A 19,659-nucleotide genomic window follows, 5' to 3' on the forward strand; every position below is an offset into this window, starting at 1 on the left:
GAAAAGGAGAGAAAGGAGGCTTCGTTCTTGCATCCCTTGGAGCTTGATGGTGGTGGTCGAACCTCATCCTTTCTTGGAGTCATATGGTGGTCGAACCTTGCAAAGAAGAAGAAGGTGCCTTGGTGGTTCTCGTCTCGGAAGATCGTTGCCCACACAACGTCCGGGATTAGAAGAGGAATACGGTAGAAGATCAAGAGGTCATTATCTACTAAGTAAGGTATAACTAATATAGTTTTCCGCATCATGTTAGTTTTATCTCTATGTAAAAATACCAAATACAAGAGGCATGCGATTCTAGTATTTCGAATTAGTTTTCGATGTTGTGTTCTTTTATTTTTCTTTTCCTTATGATTTGATTGTTCCTTTTAGTTGACCTAAAGTTATTTAAGGAAATTAAATATTAGCTTTCCTTAAAAGGTTTTATCTAGGCGGTGGTGGTTGTTCTCATATCCAAGAAGGTCATGTGTCTCGCCATGCAGACCTGGAAGTCAATTTTGGAAATTAATATTTAATGGAATTAATAACCTAGGTGATTTGGATCGAACGTGTTAAGTTCCGCAAGAGATCCAAGTCTAAATCTAAAAGAACAAATAAATTAAACTTAGGATTAAACGTGTTAAGTTCCGCAGGCGATCCGAGTTTAATTTAAAAGAACACATGGTAGCTAGGAAAAGGTTCAGACCTTTGTACAAAATTTTTGTACAGTGGAACCATTAGGTTTTTCGAGTAGCAACCAACATATTGATCTGACTAGACTTCTCACTTGACTAGGTCAACCTTGACCCAGCTTCATTAAATATATTATTAAACATCAAAGTCCTGGAGGTCTATTATACAAATAATAAGAAGTTACTATGTCCTCAAGCTTCATATGACTCTTTTCTTTATCAGTCTCACCTTGAGATATGGAAGGGGCATCTTCACATAAGAACCTAGCAAGGTTCAACGTGGTTAGGTAAAATAGCATTTTTTTGTTGTCGCCTCTTGATATCAATACCTATAAATTTCTTTAATTTTTCACCATACATCAGTGGAACAGGAGCCGTTGATAATGAATCCATCAAGATTGCATAAAAAATTCATCTTAAAATTGTTGGGATCTAGTGGTGGTGCAATATGAGTGCAGGTAAAATGATGGTATAACACAACTTTGGTGAAGTCGAGGCTAGAGTTGGATTTTATCTCTCTAAGACTAATTTGCTCCGCACACGATGCTCATGGAACACTAAAATCGTCTCCCAAAATACAACGACTTTATCTTGTAATAGCAGTACTATAAATCGCAAGACTTCCTAACCAAAGAAGCTTCTCGAATTTTTCAAATGCAAGTATGGAATGCATGTTTGCTTTGAATTGGAATGAATTAAGTGAGTGAAATGAGAAGTAAAGAAATCTTATTTAGAATAAATGAAAATGTATAAGAATCTGTTGGTTCATTTAGATCTCAATCATCTAACTTGAAATAGATAATTTAAATTATATCACTTCTCAAAAGATACAATATCTCTTCATTTAGATATCAATTAATGGATAAACTTTAGTCATCCAAAAATATTTATTCCTTATCAAATCGATGATCGAAATTTATAGATTTATCAATCTTAATACATCGATTTAAATTAAATTTATCATTTTCTAACAATATTTTCCTCTTTTGTCCGATGATTCCATCGGATCTAAGCCGTTCACTAGTTCGGTGTTTGACTGATCACATTTTCCATTTTTCCACTCAAAAATTTTCGCGTCGATGAAGGAATTACCCTTTTTCACAACATCTCTGACTGCGTTAAATGTGACAAATCTTAAATTGGCGTATTCAATGTGAATCATTTAGTCAACTCGTTGAAAGGAATAGATCCAGTAACTAAACTTCAATTAAAACGTTTGTAATTCTCCACTACATGTGTTTCTTACTTTGTTTGACTTTCATTAAATTTTATTAGATTTTGTCTAAAAAAACTTACCGCGTGTGCGCTGCACACCCGTTCAAAAAGATTTTCCGTATCCTTCATTGTCCACTTGGTCTACAATTTCGGTACCTTTCATCTAAAAATATTATCATCTAAATTATCTCAATTATATACATAAATTATATATTTTTTATATTTTTGAACCTTATCAATGTGTTTAATTAATTTTTTTTCTAACTTTCATCCCTAAAAAAGAATAACTAAATATATTAATAAGATAAAAAATATGAAAAAATTAAATTGTCTCAATTATATACATAAATTTTATATTTTTTATATTTTTGAACCTTATCAATGTGTTTAATTAATTTTTTTTCTAACTTTCATCCTTAAAAAAGAATAACTAAATATATTAATAAGATAAAAAATATGAAAAAATTATAATTTAGGTATGGAATTAAGGTAATTTAGATGATAATATTTTTTGGATAAATTTATTAGATGAAAGATATCAAAATTAGATAGTGGATACTATATCCTTTGTTCTAACTTTTTTAATAAGGTGATGATCCACAATGTAATTAATTTTCAACGATTTGATTATAATTTATTACAATTCCTCCTTAAATTTGTTTTTTCATACAGATTATAATTTAAGTCAAGGTAGGTTGTCAAAAGCCGTTGAAGGCTATCCCCATTTAGTACCCACTATCAGCAAGCTCCGGACGATCTTAGATGGTTCATCCTAATTTAAATTATAATTTAACTAAAAAAATAAATTTAAAAAGGAATTATAATTAATTATGATTAAATTATGATTATTATTTACTTGTAATTATATTATACATCATTTTTTTCACATAAAAATATAGGAAAAAAAATGAGGATAAAGATAAAGGATCGGATAATCTGAATTGACTGCACACCGTCCACGTTTCCCTACTCCCGTCTTATTCTCCAATTAATTTGGAAGTATAGATCAACGTATACGTCAACCCTCATAATAAGAAAGCCCGCATTACATCAGGAACGTACGCGTGGCCGAGTCAACGTAAGAGATCCCGCGTCCGGTCAGCGGAACGTCGATCCAATCTTCTAAATTCTAAACCACCGACTCAAAATTAAATCCGTCTGGGTCCCACAGCACTTAATCATGATTAATAAAGTAATTAGGATTTAACTAATCCGAAGATTACTTTGGTTCGGATTTGACTCTGTTTTTTTCCGTCTATAAATAGCCAACCGCATCCAGTTTCATGTCGGCGAGGAATCAATTAATCCGACCAAGATGCAGAGGGAAACGGCTCCGGCGAAGGGCACGGTGACGGTGAAGGTGGGGGAGGAGCAGCGGCGGTTGCGGTGCCGGTGAAGCACCTGAGCCACCCTCTGTTCGCGGAGCTCCTGGAGAAGGCCGCGGCCGAGTACGGCTTCCACCACTCCGGAGCCGTCGTCATCCCCTGCACCATCGAACACTTCTGCCATGTCCGCCACGAGATCGAGCGAGACCTCGCCGCACTCCGCCGCCACCACCATCACCACCACCACCACTCCCAGTTCATTGTGCCCATTTGGAAGTAAAGCCGGCGACTAGTTTTTATGTTGTTGGCTTCTTTAATTTCTTTTTCGTTTCTTCTTTTCATCTTGATATCTGTAATAGATCTGGAAGAGTTTGATCATGAATTACGTTTTTTTTTTTAAATAATAATAATTAGCTAAATATTAAGAAATCTAAAATCATTGGTCATCTTTGATCTGCTATTTGTTAATGCATAAATCTTCTTATTCAGATTCAATTATTTCGTAATTTTTTGGAAAATTAAGAAACTTTCAAAGGAAGGAATCTAATCGATTCTGCTAGCTAGACGGCTAGATCGGAGTGGATTCGGGTAGGAAACTAAAACTAATCTATTTGGCCTTACAACCTTCATATATGTGTTCTAAAGGAATACAATTAAAAGATATTGGACTCTCTCGGTTGTCCACTGTGAGCGCTTCTCGATTTAATCTGGTGACCAGTGAGAAATTTTTGTAGGACCGGACTGGTCACCCCAGATTCGACGTTACCCTTCTTGATTAATCAATTTTTTAAAGGAAAGGAGAGGAGTTATTTTGACCCCTCCGACACAACGCAACGATAGGAGGGAAGGCGGTTAACACATATAACGAGAGTTCGATCTATGTAAGGCATATCAAACGCATGTAGTGTTTGAATTACTACTGTGCATGACTCGCTTGTGCTAACAAGATCATGGGGTTACGAACTTACGATAACAAGTGAGGAGATTAAAATGAGAAGGCATAGGAATACGAATACAATCATATTGAGCCTGACAATATATTCGATCTAATAGACTTGACAATAACTCAAACGTCAAATAAAGTATATAAAATGTTATTATTATGAAATTTAAAATTTGAATCTCAATAAAATCAAGATAAATATCTCCCTTATATATATACTAATCATTATTTCAAAAATGAATAAATTCACCTTTTTATCATCATGTGAACCAATACATTGTCCGATGAAGAGGCTTGACTTTGTTGCATTGGTTCGGAACAAGAATGCAACCCCTAGCGCCCTTTTAAGTCTCTGAAACTGTCTAAATAAATGGTTCTATACATTTCAAACTCTAAATTCTGGAGGGTATTTTGGTAATTGTAAAAAGTGCCAAAGTGTAATGTTTAGGAGTTATTTGTTTAGGAGTTATTTTGGAGCATATCTGATATTTTAAAATCCCGATGGTCTATTTGAAAAAGTGCCAAAGTGTAATGTTTATCTCTTTATTTTAATCGAATTTAAAAAAAAATCCAAAATTTATTCGATTAAATCGACCTAATCGCGTCTCGGTTCGTGCCTTGGTCTCCGTCTTCCTCTTCCTGATGACCTTCTCCGGCAGCTGCTTCCCGCGGCCGACCTGCTCTCCGCCGGCCGAGATCTGATCCCGTAACCATGGCGTCCCCCTCCGATACCGATCGCACGGAGCAGATCATCATCCACTTCCTCCACAAGACTCTCCACGTGGTGCTGGCCTCGCGCATCCCCCATATCCGCCCGGCACCACGCCCCTCCTCCGGAAAGCGCGACCGCTGGTTCCACCTCGACCTCGGTGACCTCCCGGCCCCGATCGCGCACCATGGCGCCTTCATGGATCCATTGGTCATCGACATCCTCCTCACCCCGCGACGCGACGCAGCCGAATCCGAAGCCGGAGAGGCTGTCGTGGAGCGGTGGACCGCCCAGTGCGTCCCCTGGCCCGCCACTTCGCACCACCCCCATGATGTTGGCTCCCTCCAATCCAGGACCTACAAGAAATCAGCGATTCTACTCAGATCTCTCCATTCGCTGCTCCGGATCCTCCCGTCTCACCGGATCTTCCGGATGCTTTGCTCCTCTGCCCAGTCTTACAACTACGAGCTTGGCTACCGGGCTTCCTCATTCGCGGCGCCGTTTTCTAGGGCGGAAGAGGCGGATTTGAAGAAATACAGCTTCGCCCCAGTGGAGACCCTATTCGGCCAGTTAGTCGTTTCGGTGCAGTACCGCCCAAGCCTCGCTGCTTTCCACCTCGAAATCTCCTCCCCGATTGCGCCGATGATCATAACCAATTACATCGGTAGCCCTGCGGCTGAGCGCAGTAGGCCTTTCCCTTCTTCGATGCCTAATTGGACATCTCGCCCGACCACATCTCAGAATCCACCCAAGGACTTCCGGCCATCGGCCGCGGCAGCTCCTCAATTCAATCGCCCGCACAGCTGGAATGTTGCACCCATGGCGCACCACCCGCTCAGTTCGCCGCAGGATCGTGTCTGCAAGTTAGGATCCTCGCCTCCTGAGCATTATGGCCGTCTGGGGCCTAACCAGCTGTCGCTGAGCGATAGGAAAGGAAATTTAAATTTTGATGATTTTCGGCTCTCCCCGCCGTTCTCGACTTCGACGTCCTCTTCGCCTCCGACACTGGGTAGCCATTCCCTTCGATCCAGGTTACACATGGAGACGGCACCAATGAGCATACCTGTGTTAGAGACAAGGAAGAACCAGACGAACCGCAGTCCAAACCTTTCGGATCCTTTCAAGAGCCTTTTACCACCGCTATCTCCTAGAAGTACAAGGCCTGATCCTTCAAGCCAGGAGTCTCCTTCCAAGAGCAGATCTTTCAGAAAGTCAGAAGGTTTGAGTGGAGGCGATATCTACTTAAACTTGCATATGCACACTGCATATAAGGTTTGCGTTTTTGCCTACTATCTTGTGACACGTTCATGTATGAAAAGATTATTTCTTTAGTTTGATCCTAGATGCTTGGCTTTATCAATTCTTCTCATTCATTAGCATACAGATGTAGACGTTTAAAATACTTAAAATCATTGTAGGGGCTCTTGACTTCTTCTTGTGTTTGATATAGGAACATAATGTAGCATGAGAACTATCCTGTTTCCTTCACTGCTTGCTTAACTATCATACACTATGATATATCTCTATGAAGTGCACATGCTGCCCATTTTGTTTTTCTGCCTACCACAACAACCCTTTTTCCTGGATCCCTATATTTACTTAGGATTCATGAAAATTTAAAGTTCCATTGCCAAAATTTCACATGCTCTTTGTTTGAGAATGTTAAATAAGATGAATATCACCTTTGAAGCATTGGAAACAATATGCAATTCATGGAAACAAGAGAAAATATTACGAGGAATATATTGGTACTATGGGAGTGAAAGGTTATTAGAACATATTAGTTAGCACTTAACTTTTGGGGGAAAGGATTTGGTTTGGAAATGATATGCAAATGATCTTCTTTCGTATTAATTTGTTCTACCACAAAATGTCATAGGTCAGAGACCTCCGGTGCTAAAAGGGGCATATATAGACAGTTTTACGTTGGTTTAATAGCCAAATTTCAGATGGTAGAGCATGTGCTCATTTATACAAAACAAATACTATGGTGATGTAATTTCAAACAAGATCATCAACATATGTAGAATTCTTCTTTGAGAAGGATTGTTAAGAACATGTATATTTTAGGCATACATCCCAATTGCTAGTTAGCCGCCTCGATATTAAAGTTCATTGGCTAACCACTTGTCACAAAATGTTGAGATTATGCAGAATTATTCCTCACAAACCCTAGGGAACCTGGTGGAAATAATCCTCACAATCTCAGCAGTCAATATATTAAGAGGTAGGATCAATGTTGATAGCAAACTTTGGCTAATCTTTCTGTTAAAACTATCATTTGTGGGTATTGTGAACATTATAGGCAATTCAGTGTAGGTTTCAAAGTACTCATGGATTTATTATCAAATATAAGAACATTTGAGATATATGATAGACTAAAATTACAAGCCGAGAACAGTGGGGTCCTAGTGTATCTAAAATGCCTCTTAATAAATTCACTCTTACCCAGCTTCTTCAGTTCAATTGAAAGCTAACAAACCTTCATTTATATTATTTAACTAAAATGTCTTCTTGTTAGCATTTATGTTTTTCATTTTAGTATTGCACCAGAATGATGAATTCATAATTATTAAATTTGATAGAAAATTAAAAAATTGTTTCACCCTGAAGATTTTTATGCACATTCTTCATCTACTCTGTAATCTTATATGTTCAGTCTAGAAATAACCATGCTAATAAGGTGCAAGGTTCGACTAATAAACTTGTTTGTTTCCCTTATCTCCTTTAGGGTCTCAAGGATGGTCGGGATGATTCTGGAAGATTCTCTGCTTTGTCTTCTGGTGGTTCACCTAGGTATGCCTTTTCAAGAAGCTCCAGTCGTTTCTCAATGCAGGATGATCTTGACGATACAGATTTCTCTTACCCATTTGCTGTGGATGATGTTGACACATCAGATTCCCATACGAGGTGATTATTTTGATTATGAGATATTATGTTTATGCCTATTTGAGTTGTCTGAGATGGAGACTAGTTTATGAATCTTATTGTTCACCTTTTTTACCTATCTGTTGGAACTGTTTAATTGTAAATACATTGATTGTTTAAGTTATTGGGAATAAAGTATGCATTTGGCCTATTCTGATCAAGAGATATCATCTTACACTGTATAAACTAAATCAACGTGATAATTCAAATCAAGCATATAAATAAAAGAGAGAAAATGAATGTATATGCAAACCAAGCTAATTATTCTACAACGATGTTTTGATCCTCATGCAGGTTAAAATTCTCAACCTCAAGAATATAACCGGTGGGGCCACTCTTGCCATGCAGTATAGAGATGTGTTTAGGCCATTTCAATGTATATACATACACTAAAAATTATCAAATAGGAGGAAAAGAGATAGGGGAAGGTTGCTAGAGCACTTCATTCTCGTGATTCTTTTAGTACATAGAGTAATAGGTTGGCTCTTATTTTATAGTCTCTTTAATGCACCTATTCAAATTAAAGTTGGGTCCTTCCTATGAGTGTGCCTTTAAATAATAAAAAATCAGAATTAAACTTATGAAATTTAAAAATTAAAATGTAAATTTTGTCTTAAAAATCAAGGCTCAAACACTTCAACTATTATTCAAGTTTTATCCGCGATACTTTAGAGGATACAGTCTCAATCTCAGTGTCCTCTTAATTTTTTTGCTTCAAATTTGCTTTATTTCTTGATTGAATTCAAGTTTTATCCATGATACTTTAGAGGATACAGTCTCAATCTCAGTGTTCTCTTATTTTTTTCCTTCAAATTTGCTTTATTTCTTCATTGAACAGTTTCCCTCTTATCTTTCGTTTCTCTTACTATGCTTAAGTGATAACCAGACAGTTGACTTCTATTGGATTTAGCATCTGATTGGTTTAATATGCTATCTACTGCCTGAACCTAAACTTTGAGGTTCAAACAGTGTGTCGCAAGGTAGATGGATAACCCATTACCAGATTTAATTGATTGCAATATGGATGATTTTTCATTAGCAGAATAGCATATTTTAAAAATAACAAATTACTTACTGTGCTGAGAAGTGGTTTTGATTTTTGATTGCCCAGAAAGATTTTGTCAAGAGATTCAAAAACTGAAACTAGAATTGATTGAGAACAATTCTTCCATTTCTAAATGTAAAATTCAAGAAATTGGTCTACTCTTTCTTATTCTGAGTTCAATGCTATTTTTAAAGACTAACTAAAAACCAAGGAAACAAGGATTTCCCTGTTAGATTGATGTGATTCATGAGTACTTTTTCTACAATTTGCGGTTATGAGTTTTTTTGTGCTACTATTTGATTGTGCATCATAGAGAAAATCACTACTATGGCCTGTAATTTTTAATCAGATCTAGATCATGAAGTTTGGCTTCAAGAAGCAACAAGAGATGAGTTTTGATATACTTATTGTGTTGTTTTCATCGAAGTATCCATGAATTTATTAAGTTATTCTATACTTAGTCTAGGATCCTATTTATGCCAGAAGATTTAGGAATTTAGACAAATTGACGTGCTTGTCTGTGGTGCTGTTAGGAAATATGCCTCACTGTATTCAATTTTTTTCACTCTTCTTCTCTAGTTAAATTTCCACTTGACAATTATTTATTTGCTTAGATTTAACTTTGAATTACATGAGGAGCCCGTATTTTGATGGAATGTAGTTGAAGTATGGAGCTTCCAGTGAAGAAAAAATTATTCAAATTTCACTTCTTTTCATTAGCTTATCCATTTTGACATAGCAGGCTTGTTCCTTTATGTATTAGGATATTTTAGACCAGCAATTCTGCCTGTAGCAACATTTAGCATAATTTCAGAAGCGAGGACATGAATATCACTGAATACAGAATTGCTACTCATTAGCGCATTAACATCATGGGCATTACACGTAGATGCTCTCACATAATTAAGAGTACTAGATTTCAGTACTTACTCTGCAACCCTAGTATTGATGGGGATGAATCACAGAGCAGTGAGAGTAGGCTATGCAAGAGAACCTTTAACATCCGGCAGGGATTAGGGAGCTAAGTTTTATAAACATACAAGGCAAATGACGAGTATCCGTACATGCCATCGTAATTAGTCATCACGTGTTAGATTGCAATGCTCTAATTAGTGTCACTTTACGAATCAAACAAAACCCTCGTAGCAGATTGGTGAACTTGTTGTCCAGGCAGATTTAAGGTATATAAGTATATATGCTGTTGATCATATGTTATATGTGTGTGTTTGTACATATAACCATAGATATTTATTACAACAACAATGATAAAAGAAGCCATAGAATCCCCACTTGGACCATCTGCATGGACTATTTCTGGCCGTTCTGCTGCAAGGCAGTTATAACTCAGCACACCCAAATCATTTAGTAGGTTTTGATTTGAGTATTGCTTAATTTGGTTTGTTAAGTTTCATAAAAATTAAGCCTAATGGTTTTGATGGTGTTATTCTTTCTAGTTATAATTTTGACGATTATTATTACATCAATTATGAGTTTGTATTGGGCCTAGCTATTTGGATAACCATAATGACCACTGGAGCAATGAATCTGTTGCCACCCTCAGTGGATATCGGTATGCTCCTGGATCCGAGTGGAAACTGATGCAACTATGCAATAGTTAGTTTTGTTGTTGGATTGGGTTTGGGGAGGGATTTCTAGTTGGTCATGTATTTAATCCATTATATTATCTTAACATGTCAAGTAGATGCGATTGGAAGCCTTAATTGAGTGAAAAATTTTCTTCTTTTTTTAGTTGCAAGGGGATTGTTTGCAAGGCAGTTTGAGTCATCACAAGCACAAATTCAAGCTGTTTGTGATTAACAAAGCCATGCTTAAACTTTATTGAAAACAATATATAATCAATTATAGTTAAATGTTAAGTACTTTGTTTGTCTTATATTATATATATATCAATCAACCTCTCGTTGAGATAAAATTATCAAACCTGGTTGTTTTGTGTCTTGTTAAAGTGAACCCTTTTTTAGGTTTGCTTCAGTGCTATCTCCAATTATCCAACCGCAAGTTCCTGTTCTGTTTAAAATTCCTTACCCACATTGTCTATTTGATCTAATACGCATAAAATGACTATTTAATCAACAGGAGCCCTGATGTCAAGGATGCAGAGTATTCTTCCTCTCATAAATCACAACAGGCAGCTGTTGGAAATCTTGTCCACATGTTAAAGACCGCGCCGCCTCTTCGCCAAGATCAGAGCTGTTCATCGCAGTCTTCTGACCTAAATGGAGAAATTAGCACGAGCAGTTCCATCTTGTCTAGGAAAACAAGTGATGCTCTGGAGGAACTCCAGACGTACCAAGAGATGAAGAACCTTCTTCTTTCCAAGAGTGGGGCTGGGACTAAGTTACAAGAATCTCTTCAAGAAAAGAGAAACAAAGAGTGACGATACTTAGACCGAAAATGAAATGCTAATGAAACTGTCAAAGTGCTAACTCAAAAGGCCAGCAACTCCGATGATTCCCATAGATTTTGTTGTACATATAGCAAGATTGTTGTTTGGAACTCTTAAAACTTCCTCCTAGGAAATCTCTTGTTTCAAAAACTGATCATTTACCTAGTCTCATCTGTAAATAACTATTATCTTACCAACTTTATGTGCCCATTTATTCATGGTGAATTTATATCTTGTGAAAATTGAGTGCTAAAAGGATTTGTTATCTCAATGATCATCTGTTAAAGTGTTTTGTGAGATTACAATTAATGGATTGACTTCTTGTGACTTTTTATTTCATTGAGTTACTTTTAAGCACAAAAGAACAAAACCAAATCACATGACTGTTCTTAATAATGCAGATCTCCAGCACATGCTGTTCATAAGGAGATTCCTGTAAAGTTATCATATTTTCTAAGGCATCTAGATCTATATCTTTATCTGTTGTGACATGTTTTCTGATTCTGAAACATGCAGGAAGCTTCAAATCCACGGTACAGTTTCAAGCAATCATCGGTCTCCGATTTTCCTAAACTAACACAATGAACTGAAAGATACAAGAGAAGGTAAACATCAGTTCTGAAAACCATTATCAGTTTTTGTTTTCAGAGTGTTTCAGTCTGTGGCTTTCACTACTTGATGAATAGTCATCTACCGATGTCTTCGAGCCGCTTGATAACCACTTTGATGTCGGGCCGGAGATTAGGCGAAGGCGAACAACATGCCATCGCAAGTTGAAACAGCATCAGTAAACCTTCCTCATTGGTAGAATTCTGATGCACACTTTCCTTCTGAAGCTTGGAGCTGAAAACATCAGAGAGTTTATGTTCAAGAACCAGAATCCTAAGCGAGGACGGCAAATGAAGATCCTTCTGCAAGAACTTGTTGTCAAGGGGGTCCTTTCGAGTGATCATCTCGAGCAAGACCACCCCGAAGCTGTAGATATCAGTCGCAGGGCTCGAGTCACTGATCTTGCTCAGCTCAGGGGCTGTGTACCCCTGGGCTGCTGATGCATCCAGCATTGCTTGTGCTGTGGCTGTATTCATGATGGTGTGCAAACCGAAATCAGAAAGCCGGGGCTGGAGACCGACATCGAGCAGGACATTGTTCGACTTGAGGTTACCATGGATGACGGGCTTACCGTGCCCATTGTGCAGGTGGTCAAGGCCCCTGGCAATGCCACAGGACAGTTTGAAGATGATAATCCAACTGTGAGCTTCTGAAACACCTTCTGCTTATGATAAACTCAATTAAACTTCTAAATATATAGAATTTAGTCATTTTTAATTCGATCTCTACTTGTTAAAAAAAAAATGGAATTTGGATAAATTTTGGATTGATTATCAGATTTTGTTAGGGTTTATGAGTTGATCGGTACCTCTGATGAACTGTGCGAGATTTCCTGCGGCATAAAAAGGATGCACAAGGAGCTTCTCTCCTCGCGGCCCGAGGTACATGGCGGTCAAGGGGACCAGATTCGGGTGGCGGCGGACGGCGCCGAGCCGCCGCACCGCCGGCAGCACGTCCTCGGTGCGCGCCGCGGAGTCCGGCTGGACGAACCGGAGCAACGCCGGGGTGTCGCCACGCCGGAGGACGGCCCGGTAGAGGGTAGCGTGGCTCGACTTGGCGACCACCTCCCCGGGCGCGTCTAAGATGTCGCGCGCCGTCAGATCCTCTCCTCCGGCGAACCTGATCAGCGCCTCCTCCGCCTCCGCTCCGGAGGCGGCGTCCTCCAAGGAGCGACCTTTCGGCGCCGCCCTCCGCCGGAAGTAGAAGCAGAAGACGTAGAAGAGGAGGAGCCCCAGGAACGCGCAGGCGAAGGCCATGAGAAGCTGCAGTCCATGGCCATGGTGCTTCCCCATGCGCTTTCTTCCTCGCTAAGCTCGGTCTCGCCGCTAGAACCTGAAAATGGTTGCCCTTTTAGGCCATTTTTTTTTGTTAAAAAAACAACTTTTGGCAGGTGGACGTGAAAATTACGCGAGGAATGGCAGAGATCGGAAGGTTTTGGAGGATCAGAAGAATGATACCTTGCCGTTTTGGAAGAAAAGCTGAAGCGAAAGGAGACACCTTTAGAAGCAGGCCATTGCTGAGATTCTTCCTTCTTTTCAGAGAGCGGCGGAGGAGGGAAAGAGAGAGAGAGGAGGGAAAAGATGACGCTAGTCGAGTACACGTGGGGCACTTTGGTTGAATGATTTGGCTGCTCGGTGCGGCCGTAATGGAGTGGAAGGGCCCACCTCGTGTGCTGTATTAAATGGAGAGAGGAAAAAAGAAGACTCACTCGAGTACACGTGGAAGACTGTGGTTGGAGAGCGTGGCTGCGCTGTGTCGGCGTAGGGTCGGTGGGTACCGCCTTATTTTTCTATTTTTAGCAGAAGTAGGCAGGCAGCATTGCAAGCAAGCGGGATCCTTTGTGGTGGTGGTGGTGGTGGTGGTGGTGTTGTTGGTGGTGAAGAGAAATTTTTTTTTACCTGCATTAATAAGGAAGGATGATGACCATCTATTTCATTTATTTTATAAAATAAGTGAGGATGATTTATTCTCATCAATAGAGAATATTTATTAAACTGTAAAAAATGATTAAGAAGATTTTCTTTGCATTGTAAGGTATGCAAAATGTGAAGGCTACGGTGGGATTTTTGGTTAGGATTTTAAATTTCAAATCAATCTGAACCATCTAATGGGTTCAGGATTTTGGTCGAATCGTTCAATCAATCATTCTCTTCCTAAAAGAGACATTAAGATTAATAAGCAAAAGATAATACTTCCATGAGTACTAGTTCAGTTACTACAAACAATGCGTTGGCGTAGTACAATTAAAGGTACATGATTTCATGTCGAGAAATTCAAAGTTCGATCCTCGAGATGTGATTATCTAGGGTTAATGTTCTGACCATGCACTTTGTATTTATTTCTCTTTATACCTATTGAACCGACTCAAAGGGAGTCGTTGATGTGATGATTCTAATTTTTTTCTTTTTTACAAGCAAATGCATTTTGAGTTGAACATCATAACTCTATTTATTTATCGATAAGTATAGTTTAAGAACTCACAAATAAGCTACATCTATGACATGTAAGTATTTCTATTATTATATTATATTTTAGGATAATTTAGTATTTCTTTTATTATATTATATTTTAGGAGTTTAAATTATTGGTGGCATTAGACTATCGCTATCCATCTGTATTTTTATTTATGAAATCGAATCAATTATCTCTAAATTAATTGGATTATAAAAACTGAATAATTAAAAAAATATATTTCCATTAATACAATCGAATTGATTATAAATTTGATTATCAAATTATCTTTTTGATAATGCAAATCGATGGAAGAACGAACCAGTTGATAAGGGGGCAAAGGATGAACCATCATCTAAATGTGTAGTTGTAGGACCCATTCCATCTTTAATTAACTTGCTCGAGTGGAGTTCCTTGTTATCATCACGATGTTTCCTAAGCATATATCCCTTCATTTATTTTCTTTTTTCTTACTTTTTTATTTAATTCTTCTTTTTTTCGTTATTTTATTTGTAATAGTAGATTAGCGTGCAATAAGATTATTCTTAACCCATAAAAGTTCCACATGTTCAACTTAAATTGTGTCAAGGTTTAAAATGATATACATTAATGAAAATTAGTTGTGTAGGTTGATTTTCAAATAACCAAAATTAGGACAAAAATATTTGATATGTATCGATCAAATTGGTGTAATTTTTTGTTTTTTTTTTATAAAATTAACCTCATTTCTAAAAATTAACCAGGAGTGATTTCAAACCGATTTTGACAGACAAGTTTTGAGTTATATTTACATTTGACATGGCTCATTACAACATGGTGCATACAACAAACTGACTCATCTTGGCGCCGGGTTCTTGCCCAGCCAGGCAAAAAACATGACGACACAGTAGACATGACTCGGTGATGGCGGTATCGATACAGACACTCTGCTGGAACAACGTTACATGTGTAAAGATAAAAGAAGCACCCGAAATCGAAATTTGGTTCAGGAGTCGCAAGGTTCGTTTCCAGTTTCAGCATACGGGGATGGACGTCCGAGAGCTGCCCCCCTGCGCATCATCGCTTTTGAACCAGAAATATGATATCCTTGCGATGGCTGCTTGCCGAGCAATTTGCACCCTGCACACAAACCTCAGCTCTGCCCATACGGTATTGCCTGCGTCGCATGTTTTGATGTATCGGTCGTATCCATCAAGGTCTGACTGGGACACTACCTCGTAAGAGCTCTCATCAAAGGGTAGCTTCTTTTCGGTGACGAGGAGCATCGGCTTTGAGTAAACCAGCCTTTCCATTTTTTGCACTCTGAGATGGTAGAAGTCTTTAACAGCCTGCGTAGGAAGTATTACTAAAAAATTGTGAATCTTTGCCATGTTTCAATTATTCATGGAGCTTATGATGATAGTGAAGCATAGATTTTCAAACAATTTCCAGGCGCCAACGCAAGTTCTTGAGTAAATTCTGCATTCCCATAGTAATTAGTAACTTCTACTAATTACTAATCAAAGTTAAACAACATGTTATCTCCCCGACGAATTCGAGAATTATATACACAGACAGAGAAAAAGAAAAAATTTTGGGCCAAAAAAATTGTTAATTACATGATGAATAATAAACTAACCTTCCACTGTGAAGAAGCTAAATGTACTCTTGGCCTGTTTGTTTTGACGTATTGGTATGCTGCAGTTGGAGTCATTTGCTTATGTTGCACCTGTGAAGCAGAATTCCACTTATATGTCCCTCGCATCGAATATTAGGTGATTAGTCTTCTTAAGCTAGATTTAAGCATACCAAATAGCATAGAACGATGGTTGTGCTGCGCCCACGGCCGGCTTTGCAGTGAACATATGTTATTTTCCCATTGCTGCTGTTTCCTTTCATAAATTTGTCATGACAAGAGAAGATTAGCCAACCATGAAATGTAAAGATGATATTTTTATCACATATATAATGATCCAAGGACAAGATATATTAGATGGCAGAATTAATGTTTTGTTGTTTTTAAGAGAATTAAACAAGTGATGTTCATAACGAGCATAAGATGATGGGTACTTACTATGGATGAAGTCCACAGCTAGACATATATCTCCAAGTGATGGAGCAAAGAGGTAATCTCTTGTCGGAATCAGCAAATGTTCAATCCCGTGGGCCTACTCAGAAGAACCAAAATAAATAGATAACAAACGGCCAATACTTGAGCTCATCACTTTATTGATAGTAAGATTGGAGTTTTGTCCACCCCTAGTTGCTAAGGTAGCAATTAGAACTTCTTTACCATTGACTAGGCGTGGGCAAAAAAAAGTCAGAAATTTGAGATACTTGTCGCTCATAAAAGTCAAATTGTGTTCTTTGCCCAGAAAGAGCGAACTAATACAAAGTAGGAAGAGTTAAGCCAATTTGACAGCCAAGCTTATAGGTTGTTTTAAAAGATAAGAGAAAGCTAGAGCTAGACAAGATAGTGAATTGGCATGAACCGACATTTTTATACTCATTGTAATTGAAATAATATGAATGGCATTCAATTATAAAGATTTAATGCAATTGAAAGCTGGATTGCAATAAAATCTTAGAATTCACAATGATGGCTAACCATTATGGTTTGACAATAGATGATGAAAACGAAGAATCAGATAGCATAGGAAGTGTCCCATGTGTTAACAGAATAAAGTAGAACAAATAGAAAATGGTTGGAAATACAGCATATAAACATAGATGTACCACGAGCCATGGTAGTTTAGGATGTTTTTCTCATTTCCAACTTAAATAATTAAACTAGTGACACTGTAGTTAGATGAACCTTATAAGGACGATATGTATTATGGTTAGAACAATGAACTATACCTCATATTAAGGTACAATGGAATAATCAAAGTGTGAAGCCACTTGGAATTCTATGAGACAAAATCCCTAACAATTCTTTATTCAAGTTTGCTATGTTCATTGGACTAAATTTTCTATTTTGTAGAAGGTCCATACAAATATAGACATACATCTATATAGTTTACTCAAAAACTAGGATTTATAAAGTCTACAAAGAACTTTATGGCAGAATTAGTCTAGGTCATCCATGGACTTCATATAATTCACAACTAAGTTTTTGCACACTCGGACATATGTTGGATGCTGTTAATTGCTGTAATAAAGCACTAGACACAAGACAACCAGAAGAAGATGTCAAGATATTAGTAATTAATTTCAAAACACAACGCAACAAATATCTAATTATTCTATCATAAACTTTCTACACAAAATAATCAAATACATTGTAAGGGTGTTTGGATGGAAAAAAAATGCTCACATAATATAAGGAATTAGGCACCAGTGTCTCATACGGCTCATTCAATGTAATTACACCACCAACGCCAAGTTTCTTCAAGCGAGGAACATCACTAGGGAATGGAACAGCGCCTAAGAGTAAAAACTGAAACAGAAAATGTCTACAAAACATGTAACAGGCATGTCAAAGTGCTTCTGTTAAATCAGTTGGAACCAAAAGGATGGAAAGACAACCGGCAAAGAAAAACTGACACAAGAAAATCATTGAAACTAGTGCACAAGAAATCATGAAACATTACTCAAATACTCGAGGCTAGAAATCATCAAGTAAAAGTCAAAACTTCATAACAATTTCCTGAAAATGCATCAAACACGGGCACAAGAAGGTATGAAACATAATATTTGAGTAGAAATTATTATCCAAAAGTCAAATCTTCAGAATAATTTTTGCTAGCAGCTTGATGATTCTTACAGTTCAATTATCAAATTAAAGTGGCCCAAGGAACTCCATTTAAACATAGAACGCCTCTGTTACAAATCATATGAATACAAAGAGAAGTAGATGTTGGACAACCAACTGGCGATCAAATATTGTTTTAACAATCGAACTATTTATAAATGCGCAAAGAAACCTCCTAGAAATGAATATTTACAATTTAATAGACGGGAAAACAAACCTCGTCGATTTGATCCCACCAATGGAACTGGGGTTCGATCATATTGCGCAGAACATTATACACCAGCGTCGGGTAAAAAAGAATCCGAGCCCCGACACCCACGGCCGCCCTCTTCACATCGACAAAAACAACCCTTTCGCCACCGGTCCCTGAAATGGACCTTTCCCCATCTCCTCCGCCCGCGCACTCCTCCCCTAACTCCTCAATATGCATGGTTCCCAATCCAATTCCTTTAAAACATAACCGGAATCAACCGATCAGGCGTCTAATTTCTCCGCCCTCGTCGAGAACAAGCCGATCGATCACAAACCAACAGAAAAAACGGAAAGAGGATCGAAGAAACGACCTGCTAGGGTTTCCAGAGGAGATTTCAACCGTTCGCTGCCTGCGCGGTGAAGAAATCGATCGTCTCCTTAGATTCCGTGCTCCCTCTCTCCGATCTCTCGATCCTTCCTCAATTCGCCACTCCCGTTTCGAGAACCACGGAGCCGCTCCTGCCAACCACCTCTCCGCCGGCGACGTTGATATAGAAGGTCCGGTAAATGCGCGTCAAGATTCGTGAAAACGGCAAACGTGGACGGCCATGATGATCATTCGCGTCGGGATGCGGGCACACGTGACGAAGGAGTGGGTTCGAAGTTTGAGGCCTCGTGCAGCCCGTGCCGTCGGATCCAAGCGACCCCGCCAATCAACCGTATGCGTAGATCGCCTGTCGGATCCAAGTCACCAAACACGGATTCGACCTTTTCCGTGGTACCCACTTTGTCGTTATCGACGGGTGTCCTCGATTGGACACGCGACCGGTGCTGGCGCTACGTCTTGCGACAGCGACACCAAGTGTTCGGTAGGTGTGGGTCGGTGGTGGATATGCTCCAGCGACTGGGACCACACACGTGTGGGCCCTGGTGGGGCCGGGACCGTTACCTTATTATTGGACAGACGGGATTTTTTATCCACAATTTACGAAATAAAAAATGATCCATTTATCATGATTAATAAAATATGATGGACCCTATTTATTTAGATAATAAAATTTATTTAAATAAATCAATTTATAAAATGAATCATCTTCTAATCTATAAATTACGGACCAAAAATCCATTGGGGGCGGAGCGACCACTCGAATTGTATAGATTTTCTTTTGATCACTTGCTTAATTTTTTCGATATCTAAGTAAAATGATCTAATCAGGACCCTATGTCCATTTAATCCTATCTTATCTATACAATTCAGTAGCGGTCAATTAGTATAATTTTTTTAAAAAAAAATATTTTTAAAAAACCTAATCATATTTAAAAATTCATTATTGTGTCAAATCTAATTCATCTTAAAAATTACTATTCGGTCAAATTTATAGTTAAGAGTATAAATATAATCAAAAGAACTAGACGAACACATAAGAGTTGATT

At 38.2% G+C, this 19,659-nt stretch overlaps 4 protein-coding genes across 5 annotated transcripts; 2 read left to right on the top strand and 2 right to left on the bottom strand.

The window, feature by feature from the left end:
* Nucleotides 1-3,188: 3,188 nt before the first annotated feature.
* On the top strand, nucleotides 3,189-3,558 carry LOC121999472 (auxin-responsive protein SAUR32-like; the record flags this gene model as incomplete). Its single annotated transcript, XM_042554153.1, has 1 exon — nucleotides 3,189-3,558. A coding segment is annotated over one exon (300 nt), but the record flags the coding sequence as incomplete, so codon positions are not given.
* A 1,178-nt stretch (nucleotides 3,559-4,736) lies between these two features.
* On the top strand, nucleotides 4,737-11,511 carry LOC122001627 (autophagy-related protein 13a-like). The gene is made up of 3 exons (XM_042556478.1): nucleotides 4,737-6,132; nucleotides 7,592-7,770; nucleotides 10,931-11,511. Exons 1-3 carry the CDS (start codon nucleotides 4,864-4,866, stop codon nucleotides 11,229-11,231), a joined length of 1,749 nt encoding a protein of 582 aa, XP_042412412.1. The 5' UTR covers nucleotides 4,737-4,863; the 3' UTR covers nucleotides 11,232-11,511.
* Nucleotides 11,512-11,890: 379 nt separating this feature from the next.
* Nucleotides 11,891-13,141, bottom strand: LOC122001628 (putative kinase-like protein TMKL1). 2 transcript variants are annotated; one of them, XM_042556480.1, is made up of 3 exons: nucleotides 12,658-13,141; nucleotides 12,421-12,510; nucleotides 11,891-12,315 (listed from the first exon to the last, which is right to left on the bottom strand). In XM_042556480.1, exons 1-3 carry the CDS (start codon nucleotides 13,139-13,141, stop codon nucleotides 11,927-11,929), a joined length of 963 nt encoding a protein of 320 aa, XP_042412414.1. In that variant the 3' UTR covers nucleotides 11,891-11,926. The 2 variants fall into 2 exon arrangements, with proteins under 2 accessions (XP_042412414.1, XP_042412413.1); XM_042556479.1 differs by having other exon boundaries at nucleotides 11,891-12,510.
* A 1,905-nt stretch (nucleotides 13,142-15,046) lies between these two features.
* Nucleotides 15,047-18,761, bottom strand: LOC122001629 (phosphatidylglycerophosphate phosphatase PTPMT2-like). Its single transcript, XM_042556481.1, has 7 exons — nucleotides 18,597-18,761; nucleotides 18,251-18,480; nucleotides 17,596-17,718; nucleotides 16,354-16,447; nucleotides 16,089-16,171; nucleotides 15,919-16,008; nucleotides 15,047-15,628 (listed from the first exon to the last, which is right to left on the bottom strand). The coding sequence occupies exons 2-7, from the start codon at nucleotides 18,461-18,463 to the stop codon at nucleotides 15,314-15,316; spliced, it is 918 nt and encodes a 305-aa protein (XP_042412415.1). The 5' UTR covers nucleotides 18,464-18,480; nucleotides 18,597-18,761; the 3' UTR covers nucleotides 15,047-15,313.
* Between the last annotated feature and the right edge of the window lie 898 nt (nucleotides 18,762-19,659).

This window comes from Zingiber officinale, chromosome 7A (genome assembly GCF_018446385.1).
Source record: "Zingiber officinale cultivar Zhangliang chromosome 7A, Zo_v1.1, whole genome shotgun sequence".
Lineage (NCBI taxonomy): Eukaryota > Viridiplantae > Streptophyta > Magnoliopsida > Zingiberales > Zingiberaceae > Zingiber > Zingiber officinale.

What these genes read in the sequence shown, in the direction of transcription:
- LOC122001627 (XM_042556478.1), top strand. Translation starts at nt 4,864, where the DNA reads ATGGCGTCCCCCTCCGATACCGATCGCACGGAGCAGATCATCATCCAC. An exon ending in ATATGCACACTGCATATAAG is followed by an intron (nt 6,133 to 7,591) that starts GTTTGCGTTTTT and finishes TATCTCCTTTAG; the next exon opens with GGTCTCAAGGATGGTCGGGA. An exon ending in ACATCAGATTCCCATACGAG is followed by an intron (nt 7,771 to 10,930) that starts GTGATTATTTTG and finishes TTTAATCAACAG; the next exon opens with GAGCCCTGATGTCAAGGATG.
- LOC122001628 (XM_042556479.1), bottom strand. Translation starts at nt 13,141, where the DNA reads ATGGGGAAGCACCATGGCCATGGACTGCAGCTTCTCATGGCCTTCGCC. An exon ending in TCTCGCACAGTTCATCAGAG is followed by an intron (nt 12,511 to 12,657) that starts GTACCGATCAAC and finishes TATCATAAGCAG; the next exon opens with AAGGTGTTTCAGAAGCTCAC.
- LOC122001629 (XM_042556481.1), bottom strand. Translation starts at nt 18,463, where the DNA reads ATGCATATTGAGGAGTTAGGGGAGGAGTGCGCGGGCGGAGGAGATGGG. An exon ending in GGTGGGATCAAATCGACGAG is followed by an intron (nt 17,719 to 18,250) that starts GTTTGTTTTCCC and finishes TTTCTGTTTCAG; the next exon opens with TTTTTACTCTTAGGCGCTGT. An exon ending in AGCTGTGGACTTCATCCATA is followed by an intron (nt 16,172 to 16,353) that starts GTAAGTACCCAT and finishes AATTTATGAAAG; the next exon opens with GAAACAGCAGCAATGGGAAA.